At 42.4% G+C, this 19,972-nt stretch overlaps 1 protein-coding gene across 1 annotated transcript; it reads right to left on the bottom strand.

Moving 5' to 3' along the window:
• Positions 1 to 150: 150 nt before the first annotated feature.
• Positions 151 to 19,952, bottom strand: LONP1 (lon peptidase 1, mitochondrial). Its single transcript, XM_062510423.1, has 18 exons — positions 19,555 to 19,952; positions 17,447 to 17,535; positions 16,922 to 17,041; positions 15,548 to 15,776; positions 14,964 to 15,025; positions 14,313 to 14,442; positions 13,808 to 13,891; positions 11,843 to 12,063; positions 10,215 to 10,353; positions 9,286 to 9,464; positions 7,560 to 7,647; positions 6,437 to 6,559; positions 5,571 to 5,687; positions 5,142 to 5,282; positions 4,894 to 5,059; positions 3,751 to 3,959; positions 2,342 to 2,506; positions 151 to 1,026 (listed from the first exon to the last, which is right to left on the bottom strand). Exons 1-18 carry the CDS (start codon positions 19,933 to 19,935, stop codon positions 862 to 864), a joined length of 2,808 nt encoding a protein of 935 aa, XP_062366407.1. The 5' UTR covers positions 19,936 to 19,952; the 3' UTR covers positions 151 to 861.
• Positions 19,953 to 19,972: the final 20 nt, after the last annotated feature.

Below are 19,972 nucleotides of genomic sequence, written 5' to 3'. Positions count from 1 at the left end.
TTCTAAGGGGATCCCTTGCTGTGAGATGAGCTTTTTTGGCCAAGACAATACTTTTCAATTAGACTTCATACTATTACTCTTCCCCTCTTTAAATTCCTTTTTCTTAATGTTGACTGGAAGATGAATTATTCAAATTCTCCAGCCCCCAAGTCTGTGTTTAGTGATGTACAACAGCCATGTCAAAAAACTCAATACCTTTTCTCACTCCCAGAATATGATACAGCTGTTGCAAAGGCACAGGCCATCTCTGGTGCAGCAGTGCTGCTGATTGGCGATACCGAGCATCTTCCTCTTTGGCTCTGGTCTGCTCTCTTTAAACCTGGAGTTCTTTCTGGTGGTATTGACCTTGTGACTGAATCTGGAGAACCATGCTTCTTTATCAGCTGAATGTACAAGCTGTGCTGAACTATCTTAGGATTTCAGTGTCCTTTCAGTCTAGCCCAGGCTTCTAAGCAGAGGCAGATTCTGAGAGCTACTTGCCTTCTACCACATCAGGAGTAACAGCTGTACATCAGCCTAGCTCTGAGTGTACTGTTCAGTCCTTTTCCACAAGCCATACAGAAATTTACAGTGGAACAACTGAAACATCTTCAGTGGGAAGAGACCAGACTAGCCCCACTGCTGGTGGCTGATAATATGACCGTTCCTTTGGCAAAATTGGAAATCCTTTATTGTCGATCATAATTCAGTGTTAAAGACTGAGAAATACTTTATTCTAACAGAGCCATAATTCATTTTGGCAGCTGCGCAGCAGCAATAGCTTTATGTCCCACTTCAGGATGGCACTCAGTCACCCATCTCTAGGCAGGGGCTGAGTGCTTAGGGACAGAACACCTTCCAGCCATCAGGGATGACAGCGTGTCATCCTCCAGTGAGATCCAGCTGTGGAAATGCTATGTCAAATACCTCCTTGTAGTGCTCCACAAAATGCACTTCCAGTCCTTCTGTAATAAATCCAGCAAGGTCATAATAATCCTTTTTGTTCTCTGATGGCAGAATGATGCAGGTAACACCTGCCCTTTTCGCCTGTGGGGAGAAAAAGTTGGGTTGTCTGTCAAGTCCTAGGAATCTTTCCATGTACCAGAAACACCCTCATTTCTGAAAGCAAAAGCAGTTATTTTGGAGCATGATCCAGCTTTACTCTTACTTGGACAGCACCCAAGACAGGTATCACCAGAGTGAAGCATGTTCTAGATCCCCTCTCAAGCCCCAAAACATACTTTCCAGTGCCATCTCAGCTGCAGGGACAGATGGGGGGGAGGCATTATAGCTGGTCTATGTCAGCAGCTCAGGGGATTGTTTAGAACATTCATACTATTTACAGAGTTTAAAATATCTGTTTCAGCTTGGGTGAGGATAAAGCCTAGGATGAAAGCAAGAGTTAGAAACAGCTTGTCAGACCAACCTACTCCATCAATACCCTTAGCACAATTATACAGAACTTTTTGACAGGGAAACCTTTCCTGGAAGGAGCACAGAAAGCAGAGCTGCCCCTCCCAGCACAGGTCTGTACCCATTGCTTTAGGGGTGATCCTGTGTTAAAAGTCTGTGGCCACTCACACTCCTGCCAGTGCAGCCAGTCAGTGCCACAGCACGCGTTAGTCCTGTACTGACTGCCACAAACAACTACTCATTTTTAAGTTGTACAAGGAAAAGAAATCACACTGTGCAAGGCTGTAGCCCAAATATATCTGGGGACAGAACACTGATCTGAAGCCCCAGCTCAACAGAGAAAGACCTAATAACATTCTTTACAGAAAAATGTATGTGGTGCAAGGCTTATGTAGGCCAGTACAATGCAGGTGAAAAGTAGGGAGAGAGACTGAATGCTTGGAAAGGAATTCTGAAAACTGCAAAGGGATTAAACAAAAAATACAAGATACTAAGTTCCTTTTATCTAGAACAGACACCAGTATAAAATGTCAGACAAATTCACACTGGCATTAGGGAACAGAGCCTTGATTTTAAGAATGTACCTTTGAGATTATGTAACATCTTCACTGGATGCCCTACTGAAACAGGCAATTCAACACAGCACAGGTGATTGAACTGTAGTAATCTGACAGACAGTCAGTCACCTTCAATTCTGCCAGTGTAGGTGGAATTGAGCTAGGCCAACACAGACGCCCTGGTACAAAGCCTGAGGTCCCATCCCTTTCCTCACAGCCAGAGACACAGCCAAGACTGCCATGCTCCCCTGCAGGCTTTTCCAATCTTTGTATGGAATGAAATCTACCACTCCCAGTTAAACGAGCAATCCCTCTGGCTGTCCCCATCCCCACTGAGCCCAGCCCAGGGCTCTCCTGTGGACAATGCACAGAGACAAGAGAAGAGCTCTTACCGCAATAGTTTTCTCCTTTATTCCACCAACAGGAAGAATTTTTCCAGTCAATGACACCTCTCCAGTCATGGCTACATTCTGCCTCACTGGGCAATTCATGGCCAGGGACAGCAGAGCTGTTACTATGGTACATCCTGCACTTGGTCCATCCTTTGGGGTTGCTCCCTGTTTAAAAAAACAAAGCACAATCCCCCTGCTCATTCAGGAAGCAGAATAGCTAGACAATACCCCTGTCCTTGTTCTTTTAACATTGTCCAGATTTCATGAAGCCTCACAAAGGGTTTTGCATGTGTGAATGATGGAATCCTGCTATTTGAATTGGCTGATGTATTAACAACTGTGACACTCCTCACCTTGTCCATGAGTCCATAATGTAGTTTCTGGCCTGATGCCACCACCGTACTCACGGGACTCAGGTCTTTGAGTAAGCAACATCAGTGGGAAAAAAGCACAAACACTTTGAAGCTCTTTGCCAGACCTAAGTCAACATCACAAGGGGGAGGGTGTCAAGTGTCACAAAGCAGTGGAGGACAATACCAAAAATAATTCAAGGCAGAAAAGATCAGTATATAAAGTCCCACAAAATCCAGGCCTGAACTAGTGACAGTCTGGATTTACTTGAGATCAAACCTCTTTGAGGTAAGAGCAGAGGAAATCAATGTTTGAGAGGGAGCAGAGACAGAGATCATGTCTGCTGTTTTCTTGTCTTCCAGGAAAAGAATTCACAGACACCAATGCAGTACCTGGACAGACACAGAGCAAACTGCAACAAAGACATTGCACATAGAGTACTCAGCAGTCCAGAAGTAAAGCTGGGGCACAATCACAACTCAAAATCTGTCCTCAGTGAAGCACCTGCTCCAAGCTTGTCACAGAGAATGTGAGCCACTCTGAGCACTGTGTGGATTTATTTTCAGCCCCAAATATTGGACAAATATAATCACTTTCATTACACAGACTAGGAAGCATGGTACAGAGATCAGGAGTAGTATTTTCAATTATGTGTAAATTACTTGAAGCCTTTAAGAAGGCCTGGTAACACAGAGAGCCAATTTTTGATGTCCTTGTAACTTCATCCAAGCATTTATCCAAATCACTTATCTCTATGTCATGGTTTCCCCGCCTCTGTAACAGGGCCAACAGCTACAATAAAAGCGTAGGTTTCTTCAGAACATTATCTAAGCCCCTGTATTCTTGCCACATGCTTGCTGTAGAAAGGAATGGAAACATGGCTCGTAAGATGACCTTCACAAGAGCCTGAAGAAAATGTCTTCATTCCTGAGTTCTATTGCTGGAAGAGGGCATTCTGCACAACATATGGAACAAATAATGTGCCTTCCATCTTTACATCTAGGGGAGCAAACCAGCCAGGCTGCTGTGCATGCTCTGTGAACTCTGCATCAGTTTACCTCTGGCACATGCAAGTGGATATGTGAAGACATAAGAAAGTCATTGTTGGGGTCCTTCTGCATCAGAAAGGCTCTTGCAAATGTGTATGCAATTTTGGCACTCTCTTTCATTACATCTCCCAGTTGCCCTGTTACTTCAAGTGACCCATCCTTGATTTCCTTGTCTTTGGGTCGCCTCAGGGATGTTTCAATAAAAAGAGTGGAACCTCCTAAAAAAAGAAAAGAAAAACAACATCTGAAAAAAAAATTAAAGGAAAATTAAACCAGGTGGTTTTGGTGATGCAGAAGTTTTGTCAGGCATTTGGAACTGATGCTCTCTGATGAGACTCTAGTCCTTGAGTAGAGAGCAGCTGAAACCTGTTCCTTAAATACCTTCAGGAAGGCCAGCTAGAAATCTCAACGGTCTCCATTAATTGCTTTTTTGGACTTCACCTTCTAGGAACCCAGATGCAACCCTTATTTAATGAAAATAATCAAGTTCTTATAATGGTTTCACATTCTTTGTTTCCTCCAGAGAGTAAACTGAGTCCATAAAACACTTTTAGCCACTTCAATTCTCCAGTGTCAGGTATCTATTTACCTTCTCCACCATACTGATAATTTCCCTCTTAACTACTTTAATTCTACCCAAGGTCAATTTGAGTATGCAGAGATCATCTCCTTTGCTGTGTGTTGTTTTTCCATCCTGTAGTGCACACAAGCCCCCAAGTTACTAGGGGAGTAATCCAATGAATAGCAAGCAGCCAACTGCACTCACTCCACAGAGTGCTGGAACTCCTATACCCTCAACACCAGAAGCAAAGTCAGTGTTACACATCACTGACAAGACACAGCATTTGTCAGCTGTGCCATGTGTCACAGTGGCACCTCCTGCTGCTCATGTTCCCAATGTATGTAATATGTATGGATATGGAGCTCAAAGAGAAAACATGTGGCCTTAAGCTAAGATGAGCCTGGGTAAGGACATAAGAAAGTCTCCCTTCTTCAAGGAAGCAGTATTCAGTATCTAAAGGCCAAAGGAAGTTACTTTTACTGGTGCCTATAGAAGAACATCACTGGACTCAGTTCTCTTTGACTATTATGTTCAATTTTTGAAAATTACACAGAAATGTAGACATTAACCCCAAATTAATTTTGTCTCACCCATAGCTGTCCAGGCCAGACCCATCACCACTCCTGGGGGAGTGGTTTCATACATGCGATCCACAGTGAAGATGGGCTTTCCTACAAAGTCCTGCAGGTTTTCAGGTGTTACTTGGACTGTCTCCGCTTCTCCACTCACAATTTTATAGGCAGATTTCCTCAATACCTGGGTGAGATAGTAATTAATCTCTGTAGAAAAAGCTGAGAAGGCTGATGCACGGTGCCAGTTATGCATAACTTTCCCTCACCTTTTCTACTTGTTTCTGCAGATTCCTCACCCCACTCTCTCTGCAGTACTGCTTGATGAGAACAGTCAGGACATCTGATGTGATCTGAGCTTTGCTTTCATCCAAGCCACACAGGACTCGTGCTTGAGGGACCAAGTATCTCTGAAAGAAATAATCCCCCACATCCTTCTCTTAGTATTTGTGACAAAAGCAGAGTGGTTCTGGTTCACTCAACTTTCTGCTGTTAGCTTAATGTTGCTTTCTGGTGTCCACAGCCTATGGAACACTGGAGTTACTTTAACTATCTGTTCAAATCAAAGGAACTCTGTCCAAAATACCATGTGCTTAATGTTTTTGGACACAGCTGGATGCAAATATGTAAGCCTAAATCTGCCAAGAAAAAAATTACAAAGTGTAATTCACATAAAGCACAACAGTGATTTCTCTTACCTCTGCAATTGCAAGTTTCTCTTCTGCTACATATCCTGACACATTGATCACTTCCATTCTATCCCGCAGTGGCTCTGGAATGGTTTCTGTTACATTGGCAGTACAAATAAAAAGTACCTGGAAGCATTAAAAGATCCTATCAAAAACTTAAATTAACCTGCTGCTTTTACTACAAGTACTAATTCCTAAGTCCTGTGTTTCTCTGTCTAAAGGGCTACAGCAAGATCCCCCTCTATGTGGAATTAGTTTTTAATAAAAGTTTTGATTTTAGAACTATGTAATAGCATGTTCCCTACCCCCAAAATAAATGTTTAAAAATACACAACGCACAAGCTGGGAAATCAGAATGGTTTGATAGGGACCAGAAATTGGGAGATCTAGATCTCACTCTGAAGTTCTTCAACTTCTAGGAAATTGGCCCACAATAATCGAATTATCTGTAGTTATTCCTAATATGTCAATTTTGCAATATATGTCAGCTGCACAAAAAGTGCAACAACAACAACAAAAAAGTGTAAAGATGACCAATTTCAAAAGTTTCATACCAGCATTAGGCTACCTCCCTTGACAGCACCTCTGTCAATCATCATATAAAGGAAAACTCTTGTGTTTTCTATTGGAGACCACACATCTGTTTGTCCCTGGCTCTACAGGGAGTTAGGGCAACAGGACACATGCTGGTGATCATGTTCTTTCATGTACAGACACTCAAAGTCACTTCCTGCAGAGACAGCTGTGTATCATTTATGTTCCATCTGACTTTCTAATGAATAAAATGTCAGTATGTTTTTCATGGACAGGAAATCTCTGCATTGATATGCATTCATACATTCTGGCTCTACAACCCCTGCAGAAAAGAGAAATACCTTTGACAAATCCACAGGAACATCAAGATAATGATCCAAGAAGTTAGAGTTCTGTTCTGGATCCAATAGTTCTAGAAGGGCTGAGGATGGGTCCCCTTGATAGCCTCTTCCTATTTTATCTACCTGTGGGAGAAAAGAATTTAATACTCTAAGAAGTTTCCTACCATGATAAATTCTCAAACAATATTTTTTTCAAGGCCCCATCTGAAAATCTTCATGAGTATTCATTAACATCCAATACCAGTCTACCACTTTTCTGTGCACTCATCCAAGTCCCCACTACCTTCCTGTGTGAGCACATCACACACCTGAGAAGACACAGGACTTCTGAGTGTTGCAGAAAATCACTATGAAGTCTCAGGCAATGTGCATACAATGAAAAGCACTACTACTAGTGGGCTACTACTTGTTAAGCTGAGATAAGCTATAAGCACAGACCAGAACACTTCACAGTGAGAGGACTAGAGTGCTAGCTTAAATCACTTCCCTAATATGCAAGATCAGAGACTCTCCTTTCTTTGCCCAAGATACAAAAAGCCTACACACACAGCCATTCAAGCAGAGCCAGATTGGTTACCAGGGCTGCTGTCACAGTCGTAAGTTGACTGAGGCTCATGGGGACTTCTTAAAGTCATCTTGACCTTATTTGCTTTTCCACAAAGCATTAGGCTGGTAGCCCTGACTCATTTATTCTCAAATCAGACCACAAATTGACTGAAAGCATTTATTCCTTAGAGTCCTGCTTTAGACCTACTGGGAGAGTGACTCTTGCTAATAATCACACAGGCAATAGTGGATTTGTGCACAGTGACATGTCCACACCTATGTAGGAAACATAAGAACTACAGAAACCGAACAGTCAGCCAGGTCCATTAGGATCCAAACAACTGTAATTTAATCAGAAGAACACAACTAGAATTTTAAAGCTGGAGTCTGTTTTAAGGAGAGAAAACAAAGCATCTAAGATATCAGTGTCAGCCAGAGAATTTGAGAGCCCAACTTCATATAAACAGAAAGAACCTGGGATTTTTAGGAGAGTTACTGCTTCCCCTTTTCTACGGGGATCACAGATTGGGAAAAGTCTTTTAAGAGAAAAACCTAGATGAAAGACCAAATACTTCACCTCATCAATCAGTATAAGTGGATTCTCTGTCTTGGTCTTCTTCAGACATTGAATGATTTTTCCTGGCATTGCTCCAACATAAGTCCTCCTGTTTTACCAGAGATTGTATTTAGGGAACCATTGAAAAGCACAGCACATATCAGAGCATACACCACACAGCTGACAGAACAAGTACATCCTGCTGGGAAACAAGTCTTCTGTGAAACAAGTCTTTATTTCTTCAACATCTATCAAAAGCGTTCTCCATCACCATATTAAGCACCAAGACCCACTCAGTCTGTTTCTAGCAAAGAACTGACATTAATTTTGACGAAATACTCCTGGACTACAGTTTTTATCTTTAGTTTAAACCGCTTCTCAATTAGAGGAAAGCGAAGAGGTTAGGCTAAGAATAGAGATGCTTGAATTTTCATGGGTTTTGGGTAAGAAATGTTAGAAGAGGTAACATTTCACTTCCTCACTTGACAGGGACAAAAAGATGAGTGTAAATCAAAAGATACTAATGGAACCAACCATTAATAGCAAAATATAATCTTCCTGCTAGAGAAATGAGCAGTAGAAAAGAGGGTAACAATAGAGTGAAGGCCAAGAGACACAGAACAGAGAACATCTGAAAAACATAGAAAATATTTATCTCTGCTTCTGCATAAGGCAGGTTCAATTTACTCCACAGAATGGATATTCTTACTGGTTTGAAAACACCACTGGTTTTGTGTTCAAATGAAGACCCTCTCCTCTGCTCTGGTGAGGTCACATCTGAAGTGTCATGTCCAGTTCTGGGCTTACCAGCTCAAGTAAGACAAGGAACTGCTGGGGAAGGTCCAGTGGAGGGCTGTGAGGATGATGAGGGGACTGGAACATCTCTCATGGAAAAGGCTGAGGGAGCTGGGCCTGTTTAGCCTTCGGAGGACCAAAAGGGGATCTTAACAATTTGTAAAAACATCTGAAGGGTGGGTATCCAGAGGACAGGGTCAGACTCTTGGGAGTGGTGCCCAGTCACAGGCCAAAAGGCACAAACTGAAACACAGGAAGTTCCACATGAATATGAGGGGAAACTTCTGTACATTGAGGGAAGGTAGAGCCCTAGAACAAGCTGCCCAGAGAGGCTGTGGGATCTATTCCTCTGGAGACATTCAAAACTTGTGTGGACACCATCCTGTGCAACCTGAATCTGCTTTAGCAGGGAAATGGTCTAGACAGTCTCCAGAGGTCACTTTCAATCCCCACCATTCTACGATTTTGTGTATGTAGAAGGAAAACAAACCTATGGAAGGGTCAGATCTACCAATTTTTCTATTTGCTTCTTGTTTTCCTCACGAATGTTCTCATTTCCAGGTTTTCCTCATGCAGCACCTCCATCCTGATTATCTGGACACCAATCACACCTGAACACACATGTGAAATGACCCTGTTCAAACTGTCACCATTCTCTAGTTCTGACATTTGCAGACAGGCATGTATTAGCATTTGGCATCAATCCAATGGTTTTGGGTAGCTCATTCAGCTTTTCAAATCTGAGAATATACAAGAAACAGGGAGCAATTGCACTTAAAAGCACAAATATAATTATGTTCCAAACTCCACCCTTTGCTATCTTTTTCACCTCTTTCTGTATCTCAAGTCCTGTCAGCAAGGGTTGGCAGAACACAGATGAAAATTGCATACATTGTCCAAATTCAGTTAGGTTCCTATTTACTTCAGTAAAAACTGCTCAAGTTACACCAACCTGTGTCCTTTTATTTCTGCTACATCAGTCATCCCTCCAACACTGAAGCGGAAGTACTCTCTGTTTAGGGCTCTGGCAATGGAACGAGCAATACTGGTTTTGCCAACTCCAGGAGGACCATAAAAACACAAAATCTTCCCCTGGGTGGATCCTCGCAGCTGGCTGACTGCAATAAATTCCTGTAGAACAGAAAAAGAACCAGCAGTGAACAGAAGGGAACATCACCAACACCAAAACACATTTATTATCAGGTCAAGCAGTGATTACAAAACAAGCATCATACATAAAACTGGCCCTCCAAGGACCTGGGGGAGGGCAAGGGAAGAAGCTAAGTCAGAATACTGATGCATACATTTTCCCTTGGTTATTTGCATGCTTGGTTGTCCCCAAGTTCTGTGCTCTGTATCATCTCACCAGAAGAAGCAGTCTCTCTCTCTACTACCTTGGAGTGAGAAGACAGAGTTCTAGTTCTTCTCCCAGCTTCTCTTGTTCTCACCTGAGTCTCTCAAGGTACCTATGAGCATCTTCTACTGTACCACTCCCATGTGCTAAGTTCAGCTTGTTTCATTTCTCACTTTTTGAGGAATTAAAAGATCATAGTTCAGAACTGATACCTCAGCTGGTTATACACTTACAGTGAGGACTGTGCAAGTGGGAAAAAAATCCAGAGACTGCTTCCCTTGGACACTTATTTGCCCAGCATTAATGGCAAACAAGAATATTGTGGTTTGAAATGAGAATGTGACTTTCATTACCACAAGTAATTAAGCACATTAACCGATCACCAGAACATTTGGGTCTTGCATGCAGCTTTCTGTTTGATGCATGAATTAACACCAATTCAATTGAGACTGCAGTCTAAAACCCATCCAAAATGCCTGATGTTAAGCAGAGTGTAAAATGGGACACATTGCCTACTCCTGCCTTACCAGAATTCGCTTCTTGACGTCATCCATTCCATAGTGATCCTCCTCCAGAACCGCTTGGGCTCTGGCCAGCTCCAGGTTCTCCTCACTACACTTACCCCACGGGATGGATGTCAGCCAGTCCAAGTAGTTCCGTGTAACACTGACAAACACACAAATGAGAGTGATTCACTAGCTCATGTCCTCCTCCACCACCTTCCAAAACAACCTCATCCACAACAAGTGGGATACAAATTACTCATAGAAGTGAGGCTAGAGAACATCACTATTTGGGCAGTCACTGCTAACCTTTTTCACAGTCTTCAATCCCTTGTCCCTTCCCCCACAAAAGAAACCAAAGTTTTTTTTTTTACAGCTTTTACTTTTCTGAAACAAAGAATGTCCAATAAACTGTGAAAAGACTTAAACTTCTGCACACAACTTCCCTGTAAAATTGTTTTGGTGCGGGACTGACTCCTGTCTGAAAAGGAACAGGGCTGTTTATATGATTTGCACCACATCAATTGCTTGGATCAGGTCATGAAACTTAAAACTCTGAAAAATTTTTCTGTCTCCACAGTAAACTAAGACATGGCTCAGAAGCAAGAAAAAACAGCTGAATGTACAACATCACAGAGAAAGATTTAAGACTAGGATAATGATGTCAGTATGGAAGTTAACAGTAGAGATAATCAGCATAAGCAAACTGAAGAGAACACAGGTGTGTCGAAGCACTACTCACTGTTTTAAAACTACGCACTTAGATCAGGAGTTCAGTTGAACAGGAAGGTCTGCACAATGCAGTAACTATCAAATTGTGCACAGTCATGGACACAGTAAAGTGCAGGGATCTTGTCTGGACCCGGGATTCACCTGATGGCAACTGCCATGCCATCAGCTTTGTTTTTTTTCTCCTAAGTACTTCCTTTGCAAACTTGTAACCACTGTAACAAGTCTGAAGGAAAAGGAAAGGTGGTAATGCTGCCTGTGAAGTTCAGTATGTCTTTTTGACGATTGCCAAGACTCTGCTCATCCAAAGGCATGTTTGCCCTCAAACACAGTCCTTTACTCTGTAAAAGATACTTTTAAAAGCAGAGATCCAGAACGTTAAGAGAGATAATGAGTATACCAACTGCTGTGTTGTCTAGCACACTCTGACTCAGACAAAAAATGTTAATTCAACTTCAGAAATTCAACTTCAGTTTCTGACAATCCATGTCACAAAACACGTGTTATAAACTATTCATTCACTCCTTAGCAATTTCAACCCTGCCCCAATACTTCAGGGACCACCTCAGGTAGCTTAGCCAATGTCATGTATTAGCTTCTCTCACATCTACTGAGGACACCAAAGTACAAGGAAGAAGAGCCAAAACTGATGGCAGAAAAAGAATCATCGCACACCTCATGAGGAACTAACTATACATTTTGCATCTCTAGTATCAGACTGCAAGAGAAGACAGAAGACCTCAAATGGTCAAAAGAGGGAGACTACATAAGTCAACACAGGCAATTTGGAGAAAAATCCTACAATGTATGATATGCTACAAGTGGGGGGGGAGGGGAGAGAGGAAGTTAAGTGTTTCATAGAACTCCACTGATGTTTCATTCTCCCAACGAACCCAGACAGCATGACATGGCCATATACTCACTTGAATTCTGAGGAGTGATTATCTAACAAGCCCAACTTGTTCAACTCTTCATCAATCACATCCTTGACATGTTTTGGCACTACCAACTCCTTTAGTCGCTCACGGAATTTCTCTTCTATAGCATCCTTGTCCTCTTTTTCCAGACCTAGTTCTTTCTTGATGATCTTCAACTGCTCTTGAAGGAGATACTTGCGATGTGTTTGCTTGATCTTCTCCTCAACCTACACAAAGGAACAAATACAGTAATTAATGTGTTCCTGGTACAGCCCATCTAACATCAAACACTTCCAAATACTTCTTGTTTATGATGTTCCCATCAACTGAAAATACTACTTGGAAGTTATCTGCAGTATATTCTAACACAGGAAGTGACTTAATAACATTCTCCAGCATCCTCCCTATCTTGGTGGCCTTCACCAGCCATCATTCAGTGCTTCAATGTCCTGTTTGTGCTGGGGAGACCAAAAGCTGGGCAGAGTAACACAGATGTGACCTCCTTACACAGAGGGCTAACCACTACTTTCCACCTGAGGCCTAATAGGGCAACTGAAGCCCATGCAGTTGGCCTTCCATGCCCCAAGGACAGTCTGCTAATTCATGGTGAGCTTCCTGCACATCAGGGCTTCAAAGTCCTTTCCTGTATAGCTATTTTCTATCCTGATTATTCCAGGCCTGATCTGGGACTATGAATTTCCCTTGGCAGAAATTAAGGATGCTCTTAGTGACTCCCAAAGGGGATACCACTAGTAGTTTGCTGAAGTTAGACTTTATCATGTTGATCACAACCTTTTCTGCCCATTAGTCTAGCCAGTTTTTTCACCAACCTCATACTACATACTTGCAGTCTGTAACACCCCAATTTAGTCAGCATACCATTATGGTTGACGTCAACAAAGGCCATGCAAATGCCAAGGTATACAACAGGCATTGCTGGAATCATAGAATCATTTAGGTAGGAAAAGACCTCTGAGATCATTGAGTCCAACAACTAAGCCAGCACTGCCAAGCCCACCATTAAACCGTGTTTCCTTCTGTGTTCTGGGCCTTCCCATAAGAGAAGACAATTAGGCAGTTTGCTTTTGGAAAATCCCTTCTGGCTGATCCAAATCATGTTGTTCTTCATTTGCTTATACAGGACTTAGTGGAGAATTTTCCCCATAATCTTCCCAGGGGCTGGGGGCAGGCTGGCACGCCTACATTCTCCCTAGTTCTTCTTGGAGATGGGCATGGCATTTACCTTTTTCTGCTTCTCAGGAACCTCTCCCATGACCAAAATGCTTTAAAGATGAGTGAAAAAACAAAATAATGGCATTGATAAGCCCTCTCATGATCCTTGGATGTATATCTGGTCCTACAGATTGCATCTGTTCAATTTACTTAAGAAGTCTCCAAAAATTCCAACCCCAGTACAAAAGCATTTTCCACTTAATATAAAATCTAAAAGCAACAGTTACTGGGAATTAACAAATAAAATATGACTCAGTATACTCAAATATTTGTACTTTATTTGTACAAATTTAATGTAATTTAATTGTACTTTAATTTGTACTTCATTACAATTTAGATGCAGTTGCTGTATTCTAATTAAATCTTACAACAGACAAGAACTACTGCAGTTCACAGGAGCTAGCAGAGGGTTGTTTGAAACAACATTGAGCTATTTACACTAATATATGCTATATACAGTATATACAAGCTGTATATTGTTATGCAGATGCTTGGTAAACTTCAGATCTCTTGATATATCTTGCATTAAATTACAACTTGGACACAATTTAACAGCAGATTCTATAGCCTTATGTCTTGTTACTTCTACCCTGTGCATGAAAAAACACGTTTCTAATAGAAGAACAGAAAACCTTAAATCTACAAAATGTACCCTTTTGAGCACATACCCATACTAAGCATCGCAGTGGTGGACATGATATAAATATACACAATGTATTTGTTACTCCAAAAACTCACCTCTCTTCCAAGACGCTGCTGAAGTTTGCTCAGCTCATATTCCTTTTTCAGAAGGGAAAGAGCTTTATAAAGTCGTTTGGGAATCTGGAAAAGACACAAAATTAGTTTCAAGATGCCACACCCTTGTAACGAAACAGATATATATATATAGATATATATATATATATGCTTTCTCCCTCCCAGTGAGAAAGGCAGAATGAAAAACTCCAACAGGTTGTCTGGGAGAGCTTTACAGCACCTGCAGATGTGGAAAGACAAACATGTAGCAACTCCACAGCACATTAAGAAAATGATTTGACAAAGATGCAGAGCACTCTGATTTACCCACAGTAAATCAGTATTAATGATCTACTATATCCCTCAACTAGAATCTAGTCACTGATATTAACATATCATCAAAAGTAGTACTGAAGTCTCTTCTGTAATGAGGCTGGTAAAGAAACCATGACATACAACAGATGCACTGATTCCATTTGCATCGCTTGAGTTAAAAACTTCATCTTACACTGGTTTCTTCCAAGATGTCTTGAAGTTCGTGTGACTCTGCCCCTGTTAGGGCTGCACCCATGTCACTCAGATAGATAGGGTTATCTACCACACGCTGTCCAGCCTGCATCATCTGAAGTACGGACTCTCTGAAAGTAAAAGGTAAAAAACCCCAAAATTCTCTGTAAATGTACATTCAAAATGGAGTATCCTAATTTACTTGTTATGACAGTGCAATAAAATGAAACACATCTCAGTTTCATAGCAAACTATTTTTGAAATTTGACTGTATCAACACTCAGTAACAGATATATCACTTTCTTAGAGGAATGATCACCAATATATAAAACTAAGTATCTGAAATGCTCTCCAAACAGTTATGTAGGACTTTTTATGATACTTACAGCAGTGAGTTTCACTTAGACACAGACCACCTGCCTTAGGATATAATCATTCTATCTTGTTTCTAAACTGCACATCAGGTTTTCATTGTTGAAACTTTGACTTCAACAATGGATGGAGCTTACATCCCAAACCAAAAATCTATGTGACAATTCAGCAAATACCTCTACTTCATTACAGCTGAAAGGCAAGTAGTATAGAAAATGTCAGCATGTTCCAGCCTGAGAACATGCTGTTCCCAAAGCAGGGCAGCATGGGAAAGACATACCTGTACAAAGGGTTCAAGGCAATGATGTCCCGGATTGTTTTAACAATTTCTGCAGTAAGTGCCTAAAAATACAGCAAAAAATTTAATCACCAAAAGAATGGAAAAGGACAGGCAAGGTCTCAGTACAAATATGACATTCCCCAGATTCCAGCCACTCACTGCAATGGTGGGCTGTGATGGTTCTTGGCACTGGGGCAGTTCCTGCTCACAGGAAAGGTACCAAGGCCTATAGGCTGGCTTTCTGTATGCACAGAACTTGACTGGCTCCTGGCCAGAACATACGATCAGGCTGAACACTCAAGCCACCTCCAAGCAAACACTCTGATAGAGGTCATCACACAGATTTAAGCACAGACCAGCCTCTTCATTCAGCAACTTTTTGATGTCAACAGTTCTAAGGAACTGAGCTGTTATAATAAAAATTCTTTACTTTCATGTAATCCCCCTATGCAGTGACTGTGAGAAGAAGGAAGTAGTTTCTGCAGCCTGAAATTAGAGACTGATTTTAGAACTCTTCCCTTGTAGGAAGAAGTGTAGGTGAAATTCTACAGAACAAGTCCAAGCTTGTAAACTAATTCACTTACTTTAACCTCTTCTGTGATCTGAAAATCTTCATGAACCACATTCTCTACTTCTACCATGAGTACTTCCTTTGAAGAAACAGCTACAGGATCTAGTACCAATTCCACAGCTTGGTCTTTTCCCCCAGGCTCCTCTTCAGCCTCCTTCTTAGATCGTTTCTGTTTCCTTCTAATTTTTTGTTTGTTCTCAGGCTCTTCAGGCTCAACCTCTAGTTGCTTGTTTATACGAATCCTGAAAGCCAAAAGAAACCAGCAACAATCAATCTCCCTGCTACATGTGATTTCAGCTCTTCAGCATGAAAGGGAGAGAGTCTAGGTTCTATTTCGAACAAGCTAAAATTTAGAAAGGAGAGTACACACATTTGCAAGATACCATGTTTCATTATTTTGGCTTTTATACAGGAGTTTCCTTTTCTATGTGTTTCCCTATAAATGCTCCTCAAATCTGATATCCAGTGTGGTTCTTATGGACATGACTGACCAGTGCTCCATGTCTCATTTAAATACAAAGACCAATCCCCAAGTTATACCTTAGGAATACCAAACCCTTCCAAGTTATAGGGAAATACTTCTAACCCCAAACCAGTAGCTTATTTCCAAAATGCAATCAAACATGGCTGTCCTCTGATAATGCATCAGGAGGTCTAAGACTTCATTTGAAAAGGAGTTGACTTGTGAACTGGCATAAATTCAGCTTTGACAGGACTGCTCATTCTTTGCTGCCCAGAACAAATGAAAGTGAAAGAAAGTGAGGGGAAGGAAAAAAAGCCATACTTCAAAGCAAAACCCACCCTGGAACTGTCTCTTCTGCCATGTTTCTGTCCTTGTATTTTTCCTTCTAATGGAAATTACTTATTTGATGCTTTCAAAAATACAATTTCTTAACTTATTTAAAAATATCTGGCAGAAGTGGCTAAAACTAGATTTTCAGCAATAATCATATTTTCTTCAATTCAGTTCTGGGGTAAAAATATGTAGGCAAGATGTAATTAAAGTTCTGGAACCCCCTCCCCCCTCTTTTTTTAAGCAAAAATACTGGCTTGAATTAGTTCCAGAAATTTTTTTTTTCACCATTACTAAACTTCGCTGTAATTGTCAAAAGTAACTGCTAAACATCAGTTTAGTGAATGTTTCTTTGCATCACATCACAGTTGATATGACAATGTGACAGTGACATGAAATGTCTCATGTTTTGCAGCTAACCTGTCACAGCTGTGACAGTACATGGAATATCCTGACACTCTTGGCACGGTAACAAAGCAAAAACCTGCCATACACAAGTTGTGTAAAAAAATGCATGTATGCAGTGAAACTGATAAGGAATGTCTCTGTTTATACAGAAGTCTAGTGAGATGCAGTGAGGTACAAATAACCAACCTCCGATGTCCCATGACTATCATACGCAACTTGTCTCCGAGATCCTGCATTTCATGAATCTGGACGAAAGTTCCCATTTGGTATATTTCATTCAGATCCTCCACCACATCAGATTCATTACTATTGAGCAAAGAAATTGGAGTAGGTGTTCATAAACTTGAGACAGCAGGTCAGATTAAAAAAGAAAAAATAATAATCACTGCTTGCAGAACTTTAAACTGGACTTATGGTCAAAGACACTTAACCCCCATTGCTACCAACATGTAACCTCTTTCCAAACCCAATGATCTGGACAGCTCATTTCCTTCCCAAACAACAACAACAACACCCTTTTCTAAATCAAGACTCCAGCTCCCAGCAGTGCTGGTGGTGGCAACAGAAACTTTAATGGCATGGTCCAAGACCAGCCACAATTTCTGCAATGCTATCCAAGGCAGGGCATTTAGGATGATAGGTTTTAGTGTAAATGCAACCTGGACACCTTATTTTTTTTGTTTTTTAACAAGATCAAGAGAAACAACTTACTTGTCATCCTTTTTAAGAAAAACACCAGCATAAGGCTGTGCAAGACGAACTTTCCTCCTCAGCAGTTCAACCAGCTTCTTATTTTTCACCTAGGACAACAGGTATGTAAGAGGTGAATTTTCTGGAATCTTTGCACTCCCAGGGTGTAAGACCAGGCATGATGACATCCTATAACTAAATTAAGAAGCCAGAGCTTGTACTGTTCTAGTCTTGTCTCCATTAGAGGACACTAATATAGAAGTGGAAAAAAATGTAGAGAAACATGTAATTAAAGTATTTTGAACAAGTTGCTTACCAGTTAATATAAGACAAGCTCAAAGGCTGGGGGAGGAACTAGACCTAATCTGTACAAGTCTTACAAGCAAGAAACCTGAGTTACTTGAACAGTACTTTGTAAGTTTCTGTTGCTATCGCTGTTCCCTTCCCCTTCCATATCGGTATGTCCTAGCCCTCTGCTCCTGGTGGGGAGCAAGTTCACCCTTCCTTATCAGTTGCCTGAATTCTGCCCACAAATTCTAGTTAAAATCCTCTTCTCCAAAGCCTTCTCTATTCAATTCCTCTCCTACACCCACGAGCCTGAGTTCCTGCTTTGAGTTTCAGCAAGTATTTATTCCTGGTTTACTTTCTTAGTCCCCTCTACTCTCTAGATGCCACACACCACTGGAACAGTTATTACAACAGGCTGAATCCTCAGTGACTAAGAAAATAACTCCTTGTGAATTCTGCTATCGCATGACCCTGCCAACCAGTGAGTGTTCTTCAAAGTGATGGATATAAGCTGCATTGCTCAATGGTTTGCTAACAACCAGCATGGTTCTGACAGAACAGCATGAGTAATACCACCACTGCTAGCCTATTCTAATCTCGGCACACCTACTCTAATTTTGCACAATGTTTAGCAAAAATATGTTTACCAATGTCAGAGAAATTAACAGGAAGAAAATTAGTAATTCCATAGGCACTGTAGGGACTTGACCTTTTCAGGTAAATTGCAGCACAATGAATTCACAGGATAAGAGAGAACATTTAACAATTCTGTGAGACATTGTTGACCTGTGCATTAAAATGGATGACTTTTATACATAAGTCTCATATGACTGCATTATCTTAATAATATATAATCTTCTCCTTCCCCTGACACATCTATAAAGAAACTAGAAGCTGCACATATTAGATTTGGATATGCAGAAAAATACTATAGTAGAAATATCATTATGCTAAATAATACTACAGGAACAAGAAAATATTGGTTTATTTCATACTACATTTGCTTCAAAATCAGACTAGCAATACACCAGAGAGGCACAAAAATACAAGTACTTGTTCCAGAATGGGTTTAATTTCAGAAGGAAAAAGGATTTCTGACCTGTAAGCTCAAGCCACACATCAGTGATATAATTTATAGCCCTTAAAGCCCTTAAGGGATGCAGATGGAAAAGATCATACTCTGAAATGGTGATTGCCATCTCCATCCCTCAGCACCCTCTCCCACTGCAGCCGTACTGCTCTACACCAAATTTCTGCTTTTTTCTTGCAGCATTCAGCTTGCGGCCTTCACCAACATAAGCCTCGGTGCTCTGATACCAACCCACGGCGCTGAAACAAGGACACATTTGCTTAACCTTCATAGGAGAACACAAAGAAGACAGCGAACTTCGAGAGAGTTGTGTGTGAATGGCCGACCTTCTCTCATAGAAGCAGCGATGCTGACGCAATAACTGTGAAACTTCAACTGGCCCAAAAGAAACCGCTATCCCGACAGGACCCAGTTACAAAGCTCGAGCTAAAGGCCAAGCAGCGGCTGCCCGTTGGAGGTCACGCACGCGGCTGCCTCGCTCAGCAGTTCAAGGAACCTGCCAAGGCAGACAGAGGCCCGGAAATGCAGCACCGCCAGCGGAGAGGTCAGCCGGTGACCCTCGCACGGCCTGGGGTAATAACACCCCGGGACCCCTGCCCGAGGCCGCAACGCTGGGCTGAGCCGCCTCCGGCCGCTCTAAAAGCCAGCCCAGAGCGCCTCCCGCCCGCGGCCCCGGCACCTCACGGCAGCGGCAGCTCCGGCCCAGGCCGGGCCGGCGGAGCTCCAGCCCCGGGGGCTCGGGGCAGCTCACCTCGATGATCTTGATGAAGCGCGGGAAGACGGGGTTGCGCGTCACGGCGATGAGCGGGACGTTGGGGAAATGCTCCGGGACGAGCAGCGGCGTCAACGCCGTTATGACCGGTCCAGCCCCGCCGCTGTCCGCCCCGCCACCGCCGCCGCTACCGTCCTCGCCGCCGCCTTCCAGTGAGTCGCCCCCCGGCAGACCGCCGGAGCTGCGCTGGTGCCAGCGCGGGCCGGCGCTGAAGGCGGCGCGGGGAGGCGGCGCGGAGCCCAGCGGGACCGGGACAGCGGCGGCGGGGGCCCAGAGGCGGCGCCGCGTAGGCCCCAGGCTGGGCCCCGTGACCGCGGGCCGCCAGCGTCCACACAGCCGCCACCAGCGCGCGGCCGCCATGCTGCCAGCGAGCTCCACACTTCCGCCCTCCCGGCAG

Source organism: Cinclus cinclus, chromosome 28, assembly GCF_963662255.1.
Source record: "Cinclus cinclus chromosome 28, bCinCin1.1, whole genome shotgun sequence".
NCBI lineage: Eukaryota > Metazoa > Chordata > Aves > Passeriformes > Cinclidae > Cinclus > Cinclus cinclus.
The sequence above is the reverse complement of the archived record's forward strand: the minus strand, read 5'-3'. Positions and strand labels throughout refer to the sequence as shown.